Consider the following 23,895-nt stretch of genomic DNA (forward strand, 5'->3'; position numbering starts at 1 on the left):
TTCTTTTACTGTGCAGAAGCTTTTGAGTTTGATATAATTCTATCCTTTTTGTATGTTTGTTTTTGCTTCCCTTGCCTTTGAGGTCAAATACACAAAATCCCCTTTTGGACCAACATCCATAAATTTAGTACCTATATTTTCTTCTTTGTAATTTTCTATGTAATTTATTGTTTCAGGTCTTATATTTAGGTCTTTGATCCATTCTTAATTAATTTTTTTTGTATGGTAACAGATAGCAATCTAATTTCATTCTTTGGAATGTGGCTTTCCAATTTTCCGAGCACCATTTATTGAAGAAGCCTTCTTTTCTCCATTGTATGTCTTTTGCTCTTTTGTCAGAGATTATTTGCCCCCCCAAAATGTGGGTTTATTTGGGGGCTTTCAATTCTGCTCCATTGGTCTGTGTGTCTGTTTTGATTATTGTAGCTTTTGTAGAATAATTTGAATCAGGGAATGTGATACATCTGACTTTGTTCATATTTTCCTCAGGACTGCTTTGGCTGTTCAGGTTCTTTTGTAGCTCCATACAAATCTACTGTTATTTTGCTCTATTTTTTTAAATGGCATTGGGATTTTGATGGGGATTGCATTAAATCTGTACATTACTTTGGGTAACATGGCCATATTAATTATATTGATTCTTCTAATCCATGAACAGAATATGTTTCATTTCTTTGTGTCTTCAACTTTTTAAAACAATGTCTTATAGTACTTTTTGTATAGGTTTTTCATGTTCTGTTAATTTTATACCTAGGTATTTTATTATTTCAGTTGAATTTGCAGAAGAAATGGGCTTTTTTTCATTTCTTTTTTTAAATTTTTAAATTTTTTAAAATTTATTTATTTTTTATTTTTTTATTGATTATGCTGTTACAGTTGTTCTATTCCCCCCCTTCATTCCCCTCCACCCTACCCCCCATCCCTGTCCCCACCATTACCCCCCCTTTAGTTTATGACCATGTGTCTCAAGTCCTTTAGATTCTATATTTCCCATGCTATTCTTGCCCCCCATCTATTTTCTATCTACTTTCTATGCTACTTATTTTCTGTACCTTCTCCCCCCTTCTCCTCCTCCCACTCCCCTGTTGCGAACCCTCCTTGAGATCTTCATTTCTATGTTTCCACTCCTGATCTAGCTGTCCTTTTAGTTTGCTTTCGTTTTAGGTGTGGTTGTTAATAACTGTGAGTTTGTTGTCCTTTCACTGTTCATGTTTCTTTAACTTCTTTTTCTTAGATAAGTCCCTTTAACATTTCATATAATAAGGGCTTGGTGATGATGAACTCCTTGAATTTGATCTTATCTGAGAAGCACTTTATCTGTCCTTCCATTCTAAATGAAAGTTTTGCTGGATAGAGCAATCTTGGTTGTAGGTCTTTAGATTTCATGACTTGGAATACCTCTTTCCAGCCCCTTCTTGCCTGTAAGGTCTCTTTTGAGAAATCTGCTGATAGTCTGATGGGGACTCCTTTGTAGGTGACTGTCCCCTTAGCTCTTCCTGCTTCTAGGATTCTCTCCTTCATTTTCATCTTGGCTAATATAATGATGATGTGCCTTGGTGTGTTCCTTCTTGGGTCCAACTTCTTTGGGACTCTCTGAGCTTCCTGGATTTCCTGGAAGTCTATTTCCTTTGCCAGATTGGGGAAATTCTCCTTTATTATTTGTTCAAATAAGTTTTCCACTGGTGGTTGTGCCTTTCCCCCTTCTGGTACCCCTATAATTCGGATGTTGGAGCGTTTAAAGATGTCCTGGAGGTTCCTAAGACTCTCCTCATTTCTTTGAATTTTTGCTTCTTGACTCTTTTCTGTTTGGCCATTATTTGCTTTCTTCTGGTCCACTCCATTGATTTGAGTCCCAGTTTCCTTTTCATTGCTATTGGTGTCCTGTGCAATTCCATTCATTTCAATTAGTTTCGCCTTCATATAGTTGTCTAATTTGTTGCTATAATCAACCAGTTCTGTGAGGATCCTGATCACCAATGTTTTAAACTGTGCGTCTGTGAGTTTTGCTATTTCTTCATCGCTTAGATCTATTGGCTCTGGGGCTCTGAGATCCTCCTGCGCCATTCTTGGTCTGTTCAGGACCTTTAAGTGTGAGAAGCGGTGCCTTGGATTCCCAGGTTGCTGGGTTGTGACGCTGTATGTGGGGGCGTGGCCAGAGCAGGGAAATGGCAACGCCCTCTGCCGCTTCTCACAGCTGGGTGCGGAGGAGCAGTGCCTTAGGTGGTTCACCTGGGCCGGGCCACTCAGAGTCGCTGGGTTATGATGCTGTATGTGGAGGTGGGGTCAGAGCAGGGAAATGGCCGCGCCCTCCACTGCTGCTTGCCGTGGGGACCTGCCGGCCCTGTCCAACTGCCCACTCCCTCGGCTGTCCACCGCGCACAAATGCGCGGCCTCAGTCAACATGCAGCCCCGCTGCCCAGCTGTCTCCCCCGCGGTCGCTCGCCTGGTCACTGGCTCGGTCGCTCACTAGGTCCGACCCTGCGCCTGGATTCCGTGGGCCTGAGTCTGTCTGGCCAAGTACTCCTGTGCAACCCTGCTCCGCCAGCCGCTGGTTTCGCCCCTTACCGGTCAGGCTGAAGAATTTGTTGTTAACGGACTTCCGAAAAGTTCAATTTTCCGTGTTCTGGCTGTGTTTTCTGTTGCTAATATTTAGTTTTCTCTAATCTTGGTTGTGTGAGAAGGCACGGCACATCCACCTATGCCTCCATCTTGGCGGAAGTCTCATTTCTTTTTTGAAAGTTCATTTTTAGTATATGAGAATGCAGTGGATTTTTGTACATTGCTTTTGTATCCTGCAACTTTACTATATTTGTTTATTGTTTCTAATAGATTTTTGATGAAGTATCCAGGATTTTTATATAAAGAATCATGTTGTTTGCAAAAAGTGACAATTTTACTTTTTCATTCTTAATTTCAATACCTTTTATTTCTTCCTCTTGACTGGCTCTGGGTAGGACTTCCAATACTATATTGAATAACAGTGGTGAAAATGGGCAACCTTATCTTCTTCTTGACCATTTTTCACCTCTTAGTATGTATTATTTCTTGTAATTATTATAATCTTATAGCTGGAATTTAACCTTATTATCCCATTTGTTGTCTGCCTAATGCTTAAATACATAATATAATTATCTTACTTTTATTATCTTATTAAATGTTAGCCATCATTTTTGACATAATCATCATTATTATTATTATCATCGTTACTTTTATTGAATAGCTGAACCATCCAGATACGTGACACCATTATACCCAGATTTTTGATAATCAATATAATTATTTCCACTTTGAATTTGAATTATAACAAAGTTTGTAAACAAAAATGAAATCTAATCATTTTTCAAGGTATAAGCAAAGTTCACATATTTTACAAACTGGGACTTTAAAGGTTTTAGAGTAGGGTGTTCTGGGAAACTGCCTATTGATTGCACTGTTGTCAGTTCCTAAGCAACCACTGCCAAATTTATCTTCACATCACACAACTTGTGTGTTTATCCAAGCTGGTTGAAATTTTTACCCTTGGATAAAAATAGACCTGGAAGAATGTTGAGTACGACTGTGCCACAGGAGTAGGCTACATTCATACATACTTCTCAGTAGGTGTCACTCTGGCAGAACAAAACAAGGTAATAAGTTCTGAATAGTAGAGAGACCAGTCCAGGTGATTGTGATCATGACCACAGAGGCCCCTGTTCTGGACTTAGTTCCTTCATTCTCATCCAGGCTCTTCTGACAAGGAGGGCAGTTTTTCAAGACAGTGTGCAGAAGAACACTCCCAGAAAATATTGTTATGCACCCAATACTTTGGCCATAGCCATCTCAGCTTACTCACAGCATTAAAGCAACAATAAACAGAAAAAAATATTATTTATGTAATCAAGCCTGAATAATGGATAGCACTAGCATAGAGGAAACAAATTTTTATTTCTAATACCATAGGTACATACAGGGCTTCAGTAATACATGCTCATTGGCTAGCTGAAAGATTTCCACAGGGATTCCATGTTTCTTGATAATCTTCCATATCAGTTAGTGTTTGCTCAGAAATGCAAAATGATATTGTTATTAGTTAAGTACATTATAACTAAGAAAAACGTGTAATTCCCAAGAACATTTATGCCAGTGTTATTTTCTATTAATAGTTATAATTGAAAAAATCACCCTCCATTTTCTCCCTCCTCCTTCCCTTCCCCTCAAAAAAAAAAAAAAAAAAAAAAAAAAAAAGAATAAACATCATAGTGTAATTAACTTATAACAAATGTGTACCTCTGATTTTACTAAGAGTAACTCCTCCCATCTCCAATATGCTTCAAGAGAAAGTCATCTACTAGTCACCCCAATAGCTTGGACAATCACAGGATTGCGAAGCAACTGAACTACTTAGTTGGTATCTTCTCAGGAATTTCTTGCCAATTTTCAGGAACTTTGTTATTGTCACTGTCACTAGATACATCAATACCATTACTGCAGAGTGCAGCAGCTCCACTATCTGCAAGACCAATGTGAAATTAGTAACAGTAATTAATGAGTCTAGATTGTGAATTGCCAGGCTGTAAAGGTGTCTTTATGGAGAGAATTTCTACTTTAATTTTCCTTAAATTATTGATGAATTAATAACAAAGGAATATTTCAGAACCTAGTAGGTGATTAGAACAACATCTGCATAGCTGTTCCATCAGGGGGTTCTCTGAAGTATTGCTAGAGAACTAGGGATTTTTGACTCATTCTCTTGGACGTAAATATTGAATGAATGAATGAATGAATGAATGAATGGCAAAAACCTGGAAAATGGTACCTACCTAAATTGTTTCCCTTCTTCTAGCTTTAACTTTCCCATCAGAGGAGTTAACTAGAGATGTGAGGCCTTTTCTAGATCAAGTATTGCATGCAAGATTGCTTGCAAAACTGCCCTCCTTATGAGAGGAGCCTGGATGAGAATGAAGGAACTAAGTCCAGAACAGGGACCTCTGTGGTCCTGATCACAATTGAATGTATCTGGACACTGTCTTAATACCCTCTAACCAGGAGGCATCAGTCTTCTGTCTGTGAAAACTGCTCAGTATTCCATTTCATAGTATACCAAATTGACCATTAAAACCTAGCAACAAGGAATTCCTAGTGAAGTCTTTTCTTCTGATAGCTTTCAAGTATTTTGGGTACTTTTTACCTGTTAGCAAAAAGAGTAGAATTCCTCAGTTTCTGTTTTGCTTTTATTTTTTCTTTATAAATTCATGTTGTTCAAAGTGAATAGAAGAACCAGGGAATTATTTTGGGGGAATTGAAGCCCTTAATAGGTGAGGTGATGATAAGAGTGTTCCTTTTCTTTCACATCTATCACTATAAACTAGCTACATCCTCCAAAATACTATAGGTGAGACTAGTGAAGGAAGGTGTGTTGAAAATCCAAGTCACTAAGAATTTGTCCAGCTGCTGTTTTGAGTTTTTTCTATGTGCCTTCTGAGAAGATATTTGAAGTGATAGGTAACTGGGCACAATCTCAGAACCCAAAATAATTTGGGGTTCTTACTTCTTGGGCTGTGGCTACTGTGTGGGCCAGCCCTAGAAGAGATTTGCACGTTAAGTATCATAGGCTACATGCCAATGGGAAGAAGTGGTACTGACACCTCTTCCAAAGGGCCTCAAGGACTTGCATTTCAGGTGACCCAGTAGGATTCTGAGTGACTGACTTAAACATCTTAAGATTTTGAAACCAAAAATATTTCTTTCTTTTTTTTTTTGTTTGTTTGTTTTAGAAAATTTATTTTATTTATTTTTTTATTAAATTTTATTTAGTTACTTTTCAAGTACATTTTTTTTTAATCTATTTCTCCCATCTCTCCCCCCCCCCCCACCCGGTTTCCCCCCTCCCTCCCATTTCCCCCCCCCCCCCCAGTCCTCATCTCTGTGTCTTTCATACTTGTTCCTCAAAATCCCTCCCCCTTTTTCCCCTTAAGTTCCCTTCCCTCTTCCCTCTGGTCGCTGCCCACTTGTTCTCTATTTCAGTGTGATCTCACCTTTGACAGGAAGCTAAAGAATAAAACAAACAAGCAAACAGAATAAAAACAAAAACAAAAATATTTCTTATTCATGATGAATTTAACACTTTTCCACAAGAAATCAGAGTGTTCATCTTCTTAGCTTCTCTATGAAAAGATTTTATTATTGAGATCAAACTTCCTCTTTTCAACCTCAATCTTTTATGTTAAGAATAATTAAGGAAGACTAATTTCAACACTGATTACTCAAAAAGCAGTAGTGCTTGTTGGCATGGTCAATAAGAATATAGGAAATAGAAATGCAGAGCTGTGGTTGAAATTACCTGTTGAAGAATCTGCAAGTGTTGGTGCCCATACTATGATTCTCTCAACAAAAAGAACCTCCAATCTGTGTGGAATAAAGGAAAATAATGAACTTAATTCTGTGTTTTCCTGGTGTAACTTGTGTGACCTTAGGAAAGTCTTCTAGGAGGTCTGATTCTGTTTTCTCACTTGTAAAATGGCTTATGACGTTGTCACAAGGCCTTAGGGGTGTGGAAAACTTCCCAATTTCCAGATCTCATTGTCTCAGGGAATGTCCCATGTAGATATTAGGGGGCCTACAACTGTAGCTATTCTTGAGATTCAGTGTTTGAAAGGTTGGAAGATTTTTTTAACCTGAAATGAACAGGTAAAATTATTTGTGAGGACAATATATAAGTAGTTTTGTTTGTTCCTTTTAAAAATGGGCTTCTGTTAATATATCTTATTGTCCTTCATTTTTTTCTTAAAGTATAACCCAGTTATTTTTCGTCAGGCCATAGCATTTAGAATTTTGAAAATTTCTCCATGAGAAATACATGCACACTGTATAACTCCTTAAGATTTTGCACTTGTAATTAAATTTTTGAATACCATCTTTATATTGGAGTAAATGAAATAATTAAAAATATTTAATAATTAAAGCATTTTCCAATAAGTATTTGAGAAAATAAGTGATTTATGCCATGTGATTAAATACTGCAGCTAAGATACTTGATGATCAGGAGAATCATTTGTTGGAAGTGTACTTGATTGTGAGTGGTATCTTGATTACAGTTCAGGAAACATGATCAGAGAAGTCAAGAATTTGATGGCATCCATACACAAACATATATACTGAAACTTACTTTTGTTTGATGTAGGATTTATCCTGATGTTTCTTGGACTTGGTGAGAGATCAGGTATTAAAATATATGTTTGTTTACTGTAGTGATATAGCACGAGGAGGATGCACTGTGAATGTGAAATTAATCGTGAAAAAATGGAACCTAAAATTGTTCCTTGTTGATCCTCCTACAATAATAAAATCATTATTTTATTTATAATAGATAAAACTTAAAAAACCAAAGATATACAACGAGTAATACTGTAAGAAAGATAAGTGTAGGAAATCTAAAATATCCAATAATAATTATATAACTCTTTAATTTTACTCAGCCATCTAGAAACTTCCCTCACCTCTGGCATTGCAGAGTGATGAAGAACTCTGAGGTTAAGGAGAGTCAGAACATAAAGTCATGGCTTTGTCATTTTGTAAGATGTATGTCCTTAGGTAAGTTGTTTATTGTCTCTAAGTTTCCATTTCTTAATTTTTAAAAAGGTGATAATCATACTGACTTATTTTATAGGTAGATGCAGATTATATGAGAGTAAACAACAATGTACACTATATTTGTTAGAGGGACTGTCATGGATAGGATCATCCTTGACCCTAGGACTTAGTTTGGTCACCTCGAGACTATTAACTTTCAGCCACCTCTGCTGACCTAAATCATTTAAATCTGATACTTTTCCACTTCTCCAACTTCTTAACTAGGTTCTTTCATTTTCAAATTAATTTTAAATAAATTTCAATAAAAGTCTAATAAAGGCTATTGGTAGGACACTGATGAACTCCTAAGACATACTCAAGAGTTCTGAGTTGGCACTTGCCCTCCTCGCACCCCAGGAATCTCTGTGCTTCCCAGGCTGTGTCCACATATGCGATCTGAAGTAGGGAAGTGGCATGCTAACTTTTGGAAACATTCAGCTGCCAAGTTTCCTCTGCACAGACTTAAAATAGATCAGGCTGAGAAAGGAAGGTATAATGTAAACCAACTGTTACCCTCTATACTGAGACTGTTTTGCTTGATCTAGTGTAATTACACTTCTGTTAGGAGAGGAAGAAACTTAACCCCCCATTTCCCATTTCCCATTTCTGACTATTTGTGGACAGACATAATGGTTTAACATGGGTATACCTGAAGATTTACTGTTTCTTTTCTTTTACTGTGTCTTTTTAAATAAAATATTTAAATTACCAGAGATGACAGATATCTTTGTTTTAGGGATAACTCATGATTCTTTTTAATAACATGAACATGTTTACACTTAATTACTAAACCAAAATGCATATTTTTTAGGTTGATAATTAGATTCAGCTGAATTTTGGATAGGTGGTAGAATTATGGGTAGGAGATACCTCAGATGAAAATCTTTCCAGCCATATATATGGATGCCAGAAAGAAGAGGGAGTGGATTTTGTATAGTTGGACCATTGACCAAGCCCAAACTTGGTCCATACTCCACAAGGAACGGAGAGCTGCTAAAGCTTCTTAGTTGTTCCTATTTTGGATTCACTGACCTTCTCCTTTTATGTTATTTTGGTCAATATTAATCATTTCCTCATCATCCAGCCTCACTGTTTTAGCTATGATGTGCATTTTTGTGGGTACAATAAGTCTTCATGAAAGTGACTGATACTAATACACTTAAGTAAGAAAAGTATGTACCTCCTTTATTCCTAATTCAAAGGTATCTGAATTGCTTGAAATTCCTGGTGTAGATGGACTGAAAGCAGACATGAGGTCTTTTTACCTGTGTGGACTTATTAGCATAGGAGCTTTTATAGCTAATTTTGGTCAACTTAGTTACTAGGGGTGGAAATGTGCACTTGGCTGTTCCCATAGAGCCTACTCACAGAAATGGTCTCTTCATCTGTCATTGCAACAGCCCTCAGGAATTTGCTCTTTTGCAGAAGACCCAATTGCCTAAATAAAAATTAAAACTTTCCAATTGTTTATTTATTTATTTAATTTTATTTAGTTATTTTTCAAGTATGGTTTTTTTGTCTATTTCTCCCATCCCAGCCCCCCCCCCCCGCCCCATGCTCCTCACCTCCCTCCCATTTCCACCCCCCCCCTTAGTTCTCTTCCCTGTGTCCTTCATATTTGTTCCTCCAAATCCCTCCCCATTTTCCCCCTTAAATTCCCTCCTCTCTCCCCTCTGGTCACTGTCCCCTTGTTCTCTATTTCAGTGTCTGTTTTTTTATTCTGCTTGCTTGTTTGTTTTGTTGTTTAGCTTCCTGTTAAAGGTGAGATCATATGGTATTTGTCTTTCAACACCTGGCCTACTTCACTCAGCATAATGCTTTCCAGTTCCATCCATGTTGTTGCAAAGGGTAGTAGCTCCTTCTTTCTCTTTGCTGCATAGAATTCCATTGTGTATATGTTCCAATTGTTTAAAGCTTAAAGGCAAAAGATTTATATGATTTGAAGAAAAACCAGAGTATTAAAAAAACAGAGCTTTAAAAAACATTTTTCTCAGCATTGAAATTCTCTGAAGATTTTAGACTATTATCACCAAACCAAGAGTTTTCTCTTGGCTCCTTTTTTTCTTTTTCCTAAATGCAAGTGAACTTCCTTGGCTGGTTTCTGTTCATCTTATTGTTTATAGTTGTTACTTTGGTTGAATAACAAAGGTTTTCTTTTAAAAAAATGAAACTATGAAGGCTTATTTTGTGAAAATATTAGTGTATTTTCTTATTTTAAAATGAATATAACACAATGATAACTGCTGCTTTTAAACTCTAGCTTGAAAATGTTTTGGCTTATTGAAAAGAATATATGCACCCCTATATTCATTGCATTGCTGTTTACAATAGCCAAGATTTGGAAGCAGCCCAAGTATCCATCAGTAAGTGAGTGGATAAAGAAAGCTATGGTACATTTACACAATGGAATACTACTTGGCTATAAAAAAAAGGAAGGAGGAGGAGTGGAAGGAGGAGAGGAAGGAGGAGAGGGGGAGGGGGAGGAGGAAGAAGATCTTATGTCTTGTGACAGCATGGATGGACCTGGATAATATTGTGCAAAGTGAAATAAGTCAGGGGAAAACAAATACCATATAATTTCACTTATACACAGAATGTAATGAACAAGAACAACAAAAAACACCTAACAAACAAAATAGAAAAAGGCTCCTAAAAACAGAGAGTAGACTGATAGCTATCAGAGGGGAAGGAGTTGGGAGACTGGATGAAATAGTTGAAGGGATTAAGCGGAAAAAAACCTCATAAACACAGACAACAGTATGGTGCTTACCAAAAGGAAAAGGGGAGGGGCAAGTAGAAGAAGGTAAAGGGGGAATAAATGATGACAGAAACAGATGACTTTTGGTGGTGAACATACAATACAATGTACAGATGATGTGTTATACAATTGTAAATGAAACATATTATTTTATTTACCAAATTAACCCCAGTAAATGCAATAAAATATATTTAAAATATATCCTATTAATTATGCCATTACAGTTGTCCCATTTTTTCTCCCATTTATTCCTCTCCACCCTGCAACCCCCTTCCCACCAGCATTCCTCACCCCTTACTTCATGTCCATGGGTCATACATATAAGCTCTTTTGCTTCTCTGTTTCCTAATACTATTCTTAACCTCTTACTCTCTATTTTATATGTACCATTTATGCTTCTTTTTTAAAATATATTTTACTGATTATGCTATTACAGTTGTACCATTTTCCCCCTTCACTTCCCTATACCCTACGCACCCCCTCCCACCCATATTCCCCCACTTTAGTTTATATCAATAGATCATACAAATAAGTTCTTTGGCTTCTACATTTCCCTTGATATTCTTACTCTCCGCCTCTCTATTTTCTACCTACTATCTATGCTACTTATTTTCTGTAACTTTCCCCCCTCTCTCCTCTTACCACTCCCCTGTTGCTAACCCTCCATGTGATCTCCATTTCTGTGGTTCTGTTCCTGTTCTAGTTGTTTGCTTAGTTTGTCTTTGTTTTTGTTTTAGGTGTGGTTGTTAATAATTGTGAGTTTGCTGCCATTTTACTATACATGTTGTTTATCTTCTTTTTCTTAGATAAGTACCTTTAACATTTCATATAATAAGGGCTTGGTGATGATGAACTCCTTGAATTTGATCTTATCTGAGAAGCACTTTATCTGCCCTTCCATTCTAAATGAACACTTTGTTGCATAGAGCAATCTTGGATGTAGGTCCTTGTCTTTCATGACTTGGAATACCTCTTTCCAGCTCCTTCTTGCCTGTAAGGTCTCTTTTGAGATATCAGCTGACAGTCTGATGGGAACTCCTTTGTAGGTGACTGTCCCCTTATCTCTTGATGCTTCTAGAATTCTCCTTATCTTTAATCTTGACTAATATAATTATGATGTGCCTTACTATGTTCCTCCTTGGGTCCACCTTGTTTGGGACTCTATGAGCTTACTAGACTTCCTGGAAGTCTATTTCCTTTGCCAGATTGGGGAAATTCTCCTTTATTATTTGTTGAAATAAGTTTTCCACTTGTTGCTCTTCCTCTTCCCCTTCTGGTACCCTTATAATTCAGATGTTAGAATGTTCAAAGATGTCCTGGAGGTTCCTAAGTATCTCCTCATTTTTTTGAATTCTTGTTTCTTCATTCTTTTCTATTTGAACATCTATTTCTTCCTTCTGGTCCTCTCCATTCATTTGAGTCCCAGTTGCCTTCCTATCACTATTGATTCTCTGTACATTTTTCTTTATTTCACTTATCCTAGACATCATTTTTTCATCTAATTTGTGACCAAAATCAACCAGTTCTGTGAGCATCCTGATTACCAGTGTTTTGAACTGTGCATCTGATGGGTTGGCTATCTCTTTATCACTTAGTTGTATTTGCCCTGGAGCTTTGATCTGTTCTTTCATTTGGGCCATTTTTTTCCTTGATGTGCCTGTTATGGAGTGAGGGGTGAAGCCTTAGGTGTTCACCTGGGCAGGGCAACCCAGTTGCTGTATCACTGTATCGTGATGCTGTATGTGGGGGAGAGGTTCCAGAGGAAACAATGGTGCTTACTCCCCTCTCTGCCAGATTTCAGTCGCTTCCCCTGCTTCCCACAAGCAAATTGGATCCTGCTGATTTCCATGTGTAAAAATGAGTAAACTCGGAAGAGTAATCTTGGAGGGCCTTGCCTTTCATGACTTTGACTACTTCTTTCTAGCCCCTTCTTGCCTGCAAGGTTTCTTTTGAGAAATCAGTTAATGGTCTTATGGAAAGACCTTTTTAGGTAACTGTCTCCTTTTCTCTTGCTGCTTTCAAGATTCTCTCTTTATCTTTAATCTAGTGTGATTTAATTATGTTGTGTCTTGGTGTGCTCCTTCTTGGGTCAAATTTCTTTGGGACTCTCTGAACTTCCTAGATTTCCTGGAAGTCTAGTTCCTTTGCCAGATTAGGGAAGTTTTCATTCACAATGTTTTCAAATACATTTTCAGGAAGTTCTTCCTCTTCTGCTCCTGGAACCCCTATAATTCGGATGTTGGAATATTAAAGTTGTCCCAAAGTTCTTAAGTATCTCCTCATTTTTTTGAGTTTTTGCTTCTTCATTCCATTCTGGTTGAATGTTTTTACTTCCTTCTGCTTCAAATTATTGATTTCAGTCCTGGTTTATGTCCTTTCACTCTTGGTTCCCTGTATATTTGCCTTTATTTCACTTTGCATAGCCTTCACTTTTTCATCTATTTTATGACCATACTTAATCATTTTGTGGGCATCCTGATTATAAGTGTTTTGAAATCTGCATCTGATAGGTTGGCTGTCTTTTCATCTCTTAGTTCTTTTTCTGGAGTGATGGTCTGTTCTTTCATTTTGGCCGAATTTCTTGTCTCAGCACACCTGTTACATAGTAAGGGGCAGAGCCTTAGGTATTCACTAGGACAGGGCAACCCACATTGCTGCATTGTGGTGCCACATGTGAAGGAAAGGTCAGAGAGGGAACAATGGCACTTGCTCAACTCTTGATGGCTTTCAGTCAATCCCCCAGCTACCCTCAAGCAAATCGGGCCCTTCTGGTGTTGATTCCCAGTTGGATGGCTTTGTGTATGTTCTAGGACTCTTTGGATCTCTCCAACAAATTCTCCTGCAAGACTGGGAGTTTCTCCTGCAACCGCAACCCCACAGGTTTTTACAGCCAGATTTTGAGACTTTCATTTCTTGGTGCTGGAACCCTGTGTTGCATGGTCTGTTTCACTCTCCAGTTGTTCCTCCCAATTTACCTGCATGCAAATGTATGACCACCAGCTACCCCCTGGCCCTCTTAGTCCTCCAGCTGCTGCCTTGTTGCAAGTCCTTTCTGCTCTGGCTTCTCATCTCCACCCTTCCTGCAAGTCTGGATGAATATTTTTTCTTTAACTCCTTGGTTGTCAGACTTCCACACAGTTCAATTTTCTGACACTTCTTGTTGTTTTTGTTTTTAAATTTGTTGTTGTCTTTCTTTTGGTTGTGTGAGTAGGCAAAGTGTGTCTACCTACCTCAATAAAAAACATTTTTAAAAAATAAAAGAATGTAGTTGTTTAATACAGTGTAACACTGTGGGTTTGCAATGATATTGAGTGTAGCCATTGTAAATTGTTAGTAGCAAACATCTGACTACAATGCCTTAAAATTATGACCATTTTTTCCCCTCACATTAAAAATAGCTCTGGAAAAAGGCAGTATGTGTCTCATAGTGATTCCGCTAAGTCCTTGGAAACCTAAGGGCTTTTCCTCTTTTGGATCTATTTTCCCAGTTCTTAGCTTCCAAGTTTGAGGTTACTTTGTGGTCTAGGATGACTGCTAGAACTCCACCCATGACATCCACATTGTGGGCTTTACTATGGAAGACCAGAATGCAAAATGATTGATACCTCCTCCCTTTAAAGATCCTTCCTAGAAGTCATTAACAATGCTTCTGTGAATATCTTATTTCCAGAAGGTCATCATTTGGCCACAATTAGCTGCAAGAGAGCTGGAAAATGCCCCATCTTGCTAAAGAAGGGGAGGGAGGAATTAAAATTAAACAAGTAACTGCAACATCGGGACATGTGACCTTAACTATGAATTAGCACTCACAGGTTGCAGTGGACAAAGCACAGGTTCTAGGAGACAAAGCCAGTTGGTTCTAGTTTTTAGGTCTTACTGCCCTTTATTAGTCAAATTATTTAAATTTACAGCTTTCCTAAGTTCATCTGTCCAGTCAGTATAAGTATACCTAGTCTGCATGGTTGTCCTGAAAGGGAACATGAAAAGGCCCTTCTATATCACCTTGACAAGTACCAAGGTAACAAGAGATATTAGCTCCATTCACTGTCTACCCTCTACTCAATCTCATTTCCTTCATGGAAACTCAGTACATAAACATTTTATGAATGAATTGATTTCAAATAATTAGCAAAAGCAAATGTATAACTTGAAAAAACATTATTGTAAGAAGGTAAGGGAAGTTGTAATAAAAAATCCAATGTTTGGGGTAGTATTTAGATGCTCATCTTAGATGATGTCTTACCTTTAAGGAGCCTGGCACATAGTAGAAACCAGAGAAGTGTCCTTATACCTCCTTCTAGTCATTGAAATCTTCACCTCACTTCTCAGCCCAGAAGCTTCTTTCCCAGCTCTCTGACCTCCCACAGCCATCCTATTCTCATACAGGCTCAGGAATTCAGACTCAGAACTGAAATATTAGCTCAATAATACATCTGAGCTATCAAGATATTAAATAATTGTATTCTTGTTTCCACAGGAAAACATGATTATCAGTTGAAGGATAAGGCAATTATAATTGAATTTTGGAAATCAACCTATTTCTTAAATTGGTCTCTGCTTATATTCACCTTATTTTTATATTTTTATTAATGTTTGAATACAGTTGTCTCAATATTTCCACCACCACTTTTACCCCACCCCACCCACTTCCACCTTCCACCCTCAAATCTACCCCACTTTAGCTTTTCCCATGGGTACTTTATACATATTCTTTGACAACCCTCTCCCATCTTTCCCCTGTTATTACCCTTTCTCCTCCCTTCTGGTTATTGTTGATTTGTTATTAATTTCAATGCCTCTGGTTATATTTTGCTTGCTTGTTTGTTTTGTTATTTAGGTTCCACTTATAGAAGACATTATATAGCATTTGTCTTCACTGGCTGGCTTACTTTACTTAGCATAATGCTCTCCATTTCCATCCATGCTGTCACAAAGGGTATCAGGTTCTTCTTTCTTTTGGCTGCATATTATTTCATTGTGTACATGTACCACAATTTTTTCATCCACTCATTTACTAATGGACACTTAGGCTGCTTTCAGCACTTGGCTATTCTAAATTGTCCTGCTATGAACAATGGGGTGCATAGGTTCTTTTGAATTGGTGTTACAGGATTTTTAGGGTATAATCCCAGCAGTGGAATTGCTGGTTCAAAGGCAATTCCATTTTTAGATTTTTGAAGAAATTCCATACTGTTTTCTACAGTGACTGTACCAGTCTGCATTCCCACCAACAATGCACTAGGGTTTCCTTTTCTCCACAGCCTCACCAACACTTATTGTTTGTCGATTTGTTTATAAAGGCATTCTGACTGGTGTAAAGTTGTATCTTATTGCGGTTTTAATTTGCATCTTTGTGAGGGTTAGTGATGATGACTATCCTTTCATATGTCTCTGGGCCTCTCTATGTCCTCCTTAAAAAAGTGTTTGTTCAGGTCCTTTGCCCACTTTTCATTTGAATTGTTTGTCTTCGTAGTGTGAAGTCATGTGAGTTCTTTATATATTTTGGAGACCAAACCTTTGTTTGAGGTATCATTGGCAAATATATTTTCCCATACAGTTGGTTGCCTTTTCGTTTTGCTACTTTTTTTCAACTATGCAGGAGTTTTTTAATTTGATGAAGTTCCATTTCTTTATTATTTCCTTTATACCCTTTGCTCTAGGGAACATATCAGTGAAAATATTGCTGTGTGGAATATCTGAGATTTTCCTGCTTATGTTCTCCTCTAGGACTTTTATGGTGTTGCACTTATATTTAAGTCTTTTATCCATCTTCACTTTATATTTGTGTATGCTGTAAGTTGGTGGTCTAGTTTCATTTTTTTTTCTTCTTGCATGTAGCTGTCCAGATCTACTAACAGCATTTTTTTGAAGAGGCTATTTTTTTAAGTCTTATATGTTGTGTATTTTAATATCTTTTAATTTTTTATTTTAATTTTTTGAATTTTTTTAAATTTTATTTAGTTATTTTTCAAGTACAGTTTTTTGTCTATTTTTCCCATCCCAGCCTCCCCCACCCCTTGCTCCCCACCTCCCTCCCATTTCCACCCCCCTTACTTCTCGTCCCTGTGTCCTTCCTATTTGTTCCTCCAAATCCCTCCCCCTTTTTCCCCTTAACTTCCCTTCTGAAGAGGCTATTTTTACTCCATTGTATGTTCTTCCTCCTTTGTCCAATATTAATTGACCATAGAGACTTGGGTTTATTCCTGGTTTCCCTATTCTGTTCCATTGATTTATGTGTCTCTTCTTATTTGAGTACCAGACTTTTTTGATTACAGTGGCCTTGTAATATATTTTGACGTCAGGTATGGTGATCCCTCCTACTTTATTCCTCCGTCTCAAAATTGCTGTGCCTAATAAGGGTCATTTATTGTTAAACATAAATTTTTGAAATGTTTATTCTATATCTGTGAAATATGCCATTGGTATTTTAATAGAGATTGCATTGAATCAATAAATTGCTTTGGGAAGTATGGACATTTTGATGATGTTAATTCTTCCCATGAACATGGCATATGCTTCCATTTATTCGTGTCTTCCCTAATTTCTGTCTTCAGTGTTGTGTAGTTTTCTGAGTACAGGTCTTTTACCTCCTTGGTGAGATTTATTCCTTAGGTACTTTATTTTTCTTGTTGCTACAGCAAATGAGATTTTTTTCCTGATTTCTGATATTTCCTGATATTTTGTTGTTCGCGTACAAAAATGCCATTCATTTCTGATTATTGATTTTGCATCCTGCTGCTTTGCCAAATTCACTTATTAGGTTGAGTAGTTTTTTGGTGGAGTCTATAGGGTTTTCCATGTACACTATCATGTCATCTGGGAATAATGCCAGTTTGTTTTCTCCTTTCCACTGTGTGTGTCTTTTATTTCTTCTTCTTGTCTGATTGCTGTGGCTAGGACTTCCAATACTATGTTGAATAGAAGTGGTGAAAGCGGACATCCTTGTCTTGTTCCTGATCTTAGTGGGAAAGCTTTTAGTTTTTGTCCATTGAGTATGATGTTGGCTATAGGTTTATCATATATAGACTCATATGTTGAGGTATGCTCCCTCTACTCTCACTTTGCTGAGTGTTTTTATGATAAATGGGTGCTGTAGTTTATCAAGTGCTTTTTCTGCATCTATTGATATGATCATATGGGTTTTAATTACATTTCATTTATGTGGTGTTATGTTTGTTGATTTGCAAATATTGTACCATCCTTGCACCCCTGGGATGATTCCCACTTGATTACGGAGTATGATGTTTTTAATGTATTGCTGGATGTGGTTTGCCAATATTTTGTTGAGGATTTTAGCATCTATGTTCATCAGTGATATTGGCCTGTAGTTTTCTTTTTGTTGTTGTTGTTGTGTCTTTATCTGGTTTTGGGATTAGGATGATAATGGCCTCATAAAAAGAGTTTGGTAATCTTCCATCTTCTTGGAGTTTGGGGAAGAGCCCAAGAAGGATAGGGGTTAGCTCTTCCTCTAAAAGTTTTGTAAAGTTGTCCCACGAAACTGTATGGTCCAGGGCTTTTGTGTGCTGGGATTTTTTTTTATTACTGCTTTAATTTCAACAGCTATTATCAGGCTATTCAGGCTTTCTGCTTCTTCTTCATTGAGTTTTAGAAGATTATATTTTTCTAGAAATTTGTCCATTTCACCTAGGTTTTCAAATTTCTTGGCTTACAGTTATTCATAGTAATTTCTTACAATCTTTTGTATTTCTGTGGCATCAGTTGTAATCTCTCCTCTTTCATTCCTGATTTTGTTTATTTGGGTCCTCTCTTTTTTCTTGAGCATGCTAAAAGCTTATCAATTATACTTATTTTTCAAAGATACAGATCCTGGATTTATTGATCCTTAGATTTTTTCTTTTGATCTCTATGTCATTTAATTCTACTCTGATCTTGGTTATTTCCTTCCTTCTACTTGCTCTGGGCTTCTTTTGTTGTTGTTCCTCCTCCAGATTTTGTAGATACAGGTTTAGGTTGTTTATTTGAAAGGCTTCTATATGTTTTAGGTAGGCCTGTATCATTATTAAGTTTCCTCTCAGGACTGCCTTCTCTGTTTCCCATAAGTTTTGAATTGTTGTGAGTTCATATTCATTTGTTTCCAGAAACTTTTTGATTTCTTCCTTGATCTCATTATTAACCCATTCATTGTTTAATGGCATGCTATTCAGACCACATGAGTTTATGTGTTTTTTAGTTTTTTCCTTTCATTGGTGTCTAGTTTGAAGCCCTTGTGGTCCAAGAAAATGCTTGGTATGATTTCAATTTCCTTGAACTTTTGAGGATTGCTTTTTTGTCCTATCATGTGGTCTATTATTGAAAATGTTCCAAGTGCATTCAAAGAGAATGTGTATTTGCTCTATTGGGGTGAATGGTTCTATACATATCAGATAAGTCCATTCGATGTAATGCATCATTCACTTCCAAAATATCCTTGTTGATATTTAGTTTGGAAGATCTATCCATTTTGACCTTGCAGTGTAAAAATCCCTTAGTATAAGTGTGTTGCTCTCTATATCTTTCTTAAAGCCCTCCAAGACTTTTCTTACATAGTTTACTGCTCATATGTTGGGTACACATATGTTTATAATGTTTATGTCTTCTTAATGGATTCTTCCCTTGAATATTATGAAGTGTCCTTCTGGGTCCCTTTTTATGGCCTTTGTTTTAAAGTCTATTTTGTCAGATATAAGTATTGCTACCCCAGCTTTTATTTCCTGTCTCTCTGCATGGAATATTATTTTCCAACCCTTCACTTTCAGTCTGTATAGCTCTTTTGTTCCAAGGTGGGTCTCTAGTAGGCAACATATGTGCAGGTCATGTTTTCTTATCCATTCAGTTATCCTATGTCTTTTGATCGGAGCACTTAATCTACTTACATTTAAGGTTATTATTGATAGGCTCTTACTCATTGCTGTCTTTGCCCTTTGTACCCATGTTCCTCTCTCTTTCACTGTTTTTCTTCATCTTTTTTAAAGCACTCCATTTGGCATATCTTGCAGTGCTGGTTTGGTGGAGGCATATTCTTTCAGCCTTCTTTTGTCTGGGCAAGTCCTTATTTTGCCTTCCATTCTAATTGAGAACCTTGCTCGGTATAGTAGTCTTTCTTGGTTGCAGGCATTTTCTTTTCATTACTTGGAATATTTCTTGCCATTACCTTCTGGCTTGTAGTGTTTCCATTGAGAAGTCAGCCAGTAGCCTTATTGGGGCTCCCTTGTATGTTACTTCCTGTCTGTTCCTTGCTGCTTTTAACATTTTCTCTTGGTCTTTGAACTTTGCCATTTAATTATGTTTTGTCTTGGAGTGGGCCTCTTTGGGTTCATCTGGATTGGAATGCTCTGTGCTTCCTGCATTTGTGTGACTTTTTCTCTCATCAATTTTTTTCCATCATTACTTTTTCAAACAGGCTTTCCATTCCCTATTCTTCTTCTCCTTCTGTTATCACTGTTATATGGATATTATTCCATTTCATGTTGTACTGCATTTCCCTCTGCCCCCTTCATTCTTTCTGAGTCTTTTTTTCTTTTACTTTTCTTGCTCTTTTGGGGAGTTTTTTCTACCTTGTCTTCTAGCTCACTGAAGTGATCCTCTGCTTCATCGAGCCTGCTTTTGATTCCTTCTACTGTGTTCTTTGATTCAGAAATTGTATTTATTTCCTCTTGGCCCTCGTTGACTGTTTATTGCCCCTTTTATGCTACTAAGGTGTGCAGTAAGTTCCTTGTAGTTTCCCTGCAGTTTTTGGTAATTCACACTGAACTCACTGAGCTTCCTTATAACCACTGTTTTGCCCTGTTGTGGTTTTCTTTGCATCCTTCTTGTGTGGTACTGTCTGCTTCCTGGATTTGTATGTCTATTTCCTTCACCAAATTAGAAAAGTTTTCTTTCATTATTTTTTCAAACAATTTTTCAGTTTATTGCTCTTTCTGTTCCCCCACTCCAGCTCCCCTTGGATTCAAATGTATGGGATGCTTGGAAGGGCAGTGTCATTAAGGAAGGAATTGTTTTTTGCAAGGTTTACGTCACAGTGATTCTTGTATAAAGTTTTCCTCAATTTTTTTCTTAGAAATTCTAGTAGTACACTGGGCTAAAGTAAGAGGTTGACAAAAGAGTAGGTTGACATAACATATATGGTAAGCAAGCAAGCTCTGGATTGGAATTCACCTTCTGTTAGATTGGAGAGGAGGATAATAATTTTTGGTAGAAGGAATAGAATTATAGAAGCCAACTGAGGGTAGAGATACTGATATAAAATTTCATTTTAGTTGTTTAAAGCCTTCCTGAGTAATGAAGGTGGGACCACAGCTTTAGATTTTCTGTGGGAAAGGGAATCCAAATATTTTATGGTTGATATTCTCCATCTTATATCCCCATTTCAATATTTTTGGTCAGTAACTTCTTGAAAGAGAGGCTGCATTGTTTTTCTAGGCTGATATCTATAATTAGTTGGAGCTCTATATATTTCTTTCTAGTCTTGGGTGGACACAGTTAATAAAGACATTGAAGTAAGCTTAATTTCTTGACCACCTAGTAGAAATCTGTAACTTTCAGTCATTCCAAATGCTCACTTCTCTTCTTTGATAATTGAGAAAGAAGGCTTTAAAATTGTCAGATTTACAAAAGTATATCTAGTATCAAATTTAATAATGGCTATTCTATCATTCATTATGTTTATCTGTTCCTCAATTATTCTGTATTATTAAAAACACAACTAAGAAAAAAGCAGAATCTGGCTGGGCCATATCTTGGGTGAAGCCACTCAAGGCTTAACTTCTCTGGCTCTGTCCCCAGCCATGGATAGAGTGACCAGTCACGTCACCGTCCACAGCATACCATCCATACTACTGTTATATCCTTGTCACTTTGTGGTTCATACCTGAACATCGTATCTATCATGGCACCAGCTCCTTTAGGGCAGAAACTATCTCATGTTCATCTTTGTACTCCCAGTACTTGTTACTTAAGCCCTCCAAAAGACATTTACTGTCCACCGCATTGCAGAATTACAGGGTGATGTGGCTCTTCCTGGCACCTTCCTATCAGGATTCACATCCCTTGTACCCTGAGAGTATTTTTTTTATTGTTGTTCAAGTAAAGTTGTCCACATTTTTCTACCACGAATTTCCCCCACCCTCACCTCCCACCCTCAATCCTACCCCCCTTTGGCTCTTTCCATGGGTACTTTATACATGTTCCTTGATGATCCTTCCCCTTCTTTCCTCCCATTACCTCCCTTCCCCCTCCCCTCTGATTGTAGTCAGTTTGTTCTTTATTTCAGTGTCTCTGGTTATATTTTGCTTGCTTGTTTGTTTTGTTGATTAGCTTCCACTTATAAGTGAGATCATATGGTATTTGTCTTTCACTGCCTGGCTGATTTCACATAGCATAATGTCGAATTTTGACACTGACAGAGCTCTGGCACTGGGTGTGATCACTTCCCAGACCACCTTTCTATTGGCCATCTGAAATGCTACAACTTAAAAGGAGGTCTTACTGAGGCAAGTATTCTCAGAATTTCCTTACAAATTATTGTGAAGAAGTTTAAAAAAAAAGATCTTCCTGCTTCTCTTGAATCAGGTTCTATTAGATTCTAGGCAGTAACCAAAAGGCAAGAATTCAGGGTCTGAAGCTTGTGTTTCTAACAGAAATATTTGCATGGTAGCCCCCCCCTCCCTTTTTATCTCAAGCCTCCTTAGAGCATAATGCTTTTTTAGAAGGAAGAGTGGTATATCCCATTGTTTTCCTTCTCCAGGTGAGTCGGTGCTTAATATCTTAAAAAAAATACTTCCAGAAATACCAAGAAAAAGTTTAAAGGTAGGGTTATTATGAAGAAAGTTATTGGGAGGATACATTGTCTCCTAAAAGTTACTATAGGTGTTAGGAGAGTAGATTCCTTGCCCAATTTCTTGCCTACTTTATAGCCCATTATTTAATGTTCACCAGATCATGTTCTGATAGTACTGATTTTAAACCCTCCTGATTGGAATTAAAAACTGTTTTAACTAAGCTTATGAGCTAGATGATAAATGTTTGGGTTAGTTAAATCAAATCTTCATCCTCTCTTCACTTAGACTGGGTTATCTGCTCATAACTTTCAGATTTATAGGGTGAGAAAACAAAGACACATGATTAGTTATATTGTTATTAAAGACAATAAAGGAGTGTCCAATGGCAGTGGAAGTTGGAGTGTTAAGTGGGGGATGTTGACAATGAGATATGGGGAGAAAGGCCCTGAGTGGTGACCATGAGCACTGCTGATGGAAACCTGATGGCTTGGTGGCTTTGAAAAAAGAATTGACAATATTTAGAAAAATCATACATAGCTTTCCATGGAAAGGCATCCTTAGCATAAGTTTTTAAAATATTATTGGATATCTTAACTTGACAATTAACTAATAAGTTCTGTACTTAATTTCCTAGTAGAATATATACACATATGTCTATATATACATATGTACAATATATATGTATATATATTGCTTTGTGGCTTACCCCTTTTATAAGTATCTGAATTTCTAGTTTCATATTTTGCAAGTTTCAATACGTGTGATTTGAAGCAGATAGGATAGTAAACACAAACAGGATTCATAATGGGTAAGTAAACTCTTGGGCATGCTGTTTTATGCCTGCATTAACTGGAAAGAAATTTGATGACTTTGGGAAATAAGACTAATATTTCAGTGGTTGTGCAATGGGCAAAAAAGTCATGTTGACTAGCCTTTGAGAACTGAGGTTATAGTACTGAGAGTCTCAGGGAGTAGCTTGTATTGAAATTGGCTTGCTGGTGGATGGGGAACACTAGAGATTCCGGGGATAAGCCTTTGCCCATATAAGGTCAGTCTTTTCAATATTACAAATCTGGGAAGAGTGGATTATGTCAACTAATGGTTGTTGGCACCAATCCAATGGGAATCCCTAGTTTGGGATGCGGTGAAGAAGGAAACTTTATTCAGTGCAAAACAGCTTGCTTATGATATAGCATGGCTATGAAAACAGCAGAGCTGTGGAACAGCTCTGGGGCCAGGTAGCCTTGGAGCAAGGCCCCTCTTTGGCTACACAGTTCTGCTTTATTCCTTGTGATCTGTGATTTTCTGCTGTGCACTGCTACATGCCTATCTACTTTTTGTTGCACTGGTATGATCTGGTCTGTTCTGTTGAGATACCTTCTGAGATACCATCTTCTGTGTTTCAACTAAGTCAGTGAGACACAGATAAGCATCTTTGGTAGAAAGGAAAATGTCCTCCCAGAGCCAGAGGGGAGCTGGCTTATATGAACAGGAGTTCCCCCACACCCCTGGTCCAGAATTGGTCCATCTTCATGCAAATGAGGACTCTAAATCCTCACAGTTTGATTGGTTCAAAAGGCACATCAGAAGAGAGCTGTTCTGATTGGCTGGAGCTGGATAGCTCTGATTGGATGAAGAAAACCTCAGTCCTACTGGTTGAAGTAAGATTCCAAGAACTCCTCTATAAGATCTTACTTAAATAGCAGAAACAGTGTAGGCAGGCAGTTCAGCTCAGAGGTATACAACTCAGCA

General features: G+C 37.4%; 1 protein-coding gene across 11 annotated transcripts in view; it reads left to right on the forward strand.

Annotated features, from left to right (window-relative positions):
* The window catches only part of LDLRAD4 (low density lipoprotein receptor class A domain containing 4), a 670,991-nt gene that overhangs the window by 563,601 nt on the left and 83,495 nt on the right, over positions 1-23,895 (forward strand). The window contains exon 1 of one of the 11 annotated variants that reach the window (XM_037167152.2): positions 7,492-7,569. The exons of the other annotated variants lie outside the window; for them this stretch is intronic. Coding sequence (XP_037023047.2) covers positions 7,494-7,569 — 76 coding nt within the window. The 5' untranslated portion in view covers positions 7,492-7,493. Of the gene's footprint in view, positions 1-7,491; positions 7,570-23,895 lie in introns of those variants that run through there. 11 annotated transcript variants of the gene reach the window in all.

Source organism: Artibeus jamaicensis, unplaced genomic scaffold (genome assembly GCF_021234435.1).
Source record: "Artibeus jamaicensis isolate MK-2021 breed Jamaican fruit bat unplaced genomic scaffold, CSHL_Jam_final contig_511, whole genome shotgun sequence".
NCBI classification, from domain to species: domain Eukaryota; kingdom Metazoa; phylum Chordata; class Mammalia; order Chiroptera; family Phyllostomidae; genus Artibeus; species Artibeus jamaicensis.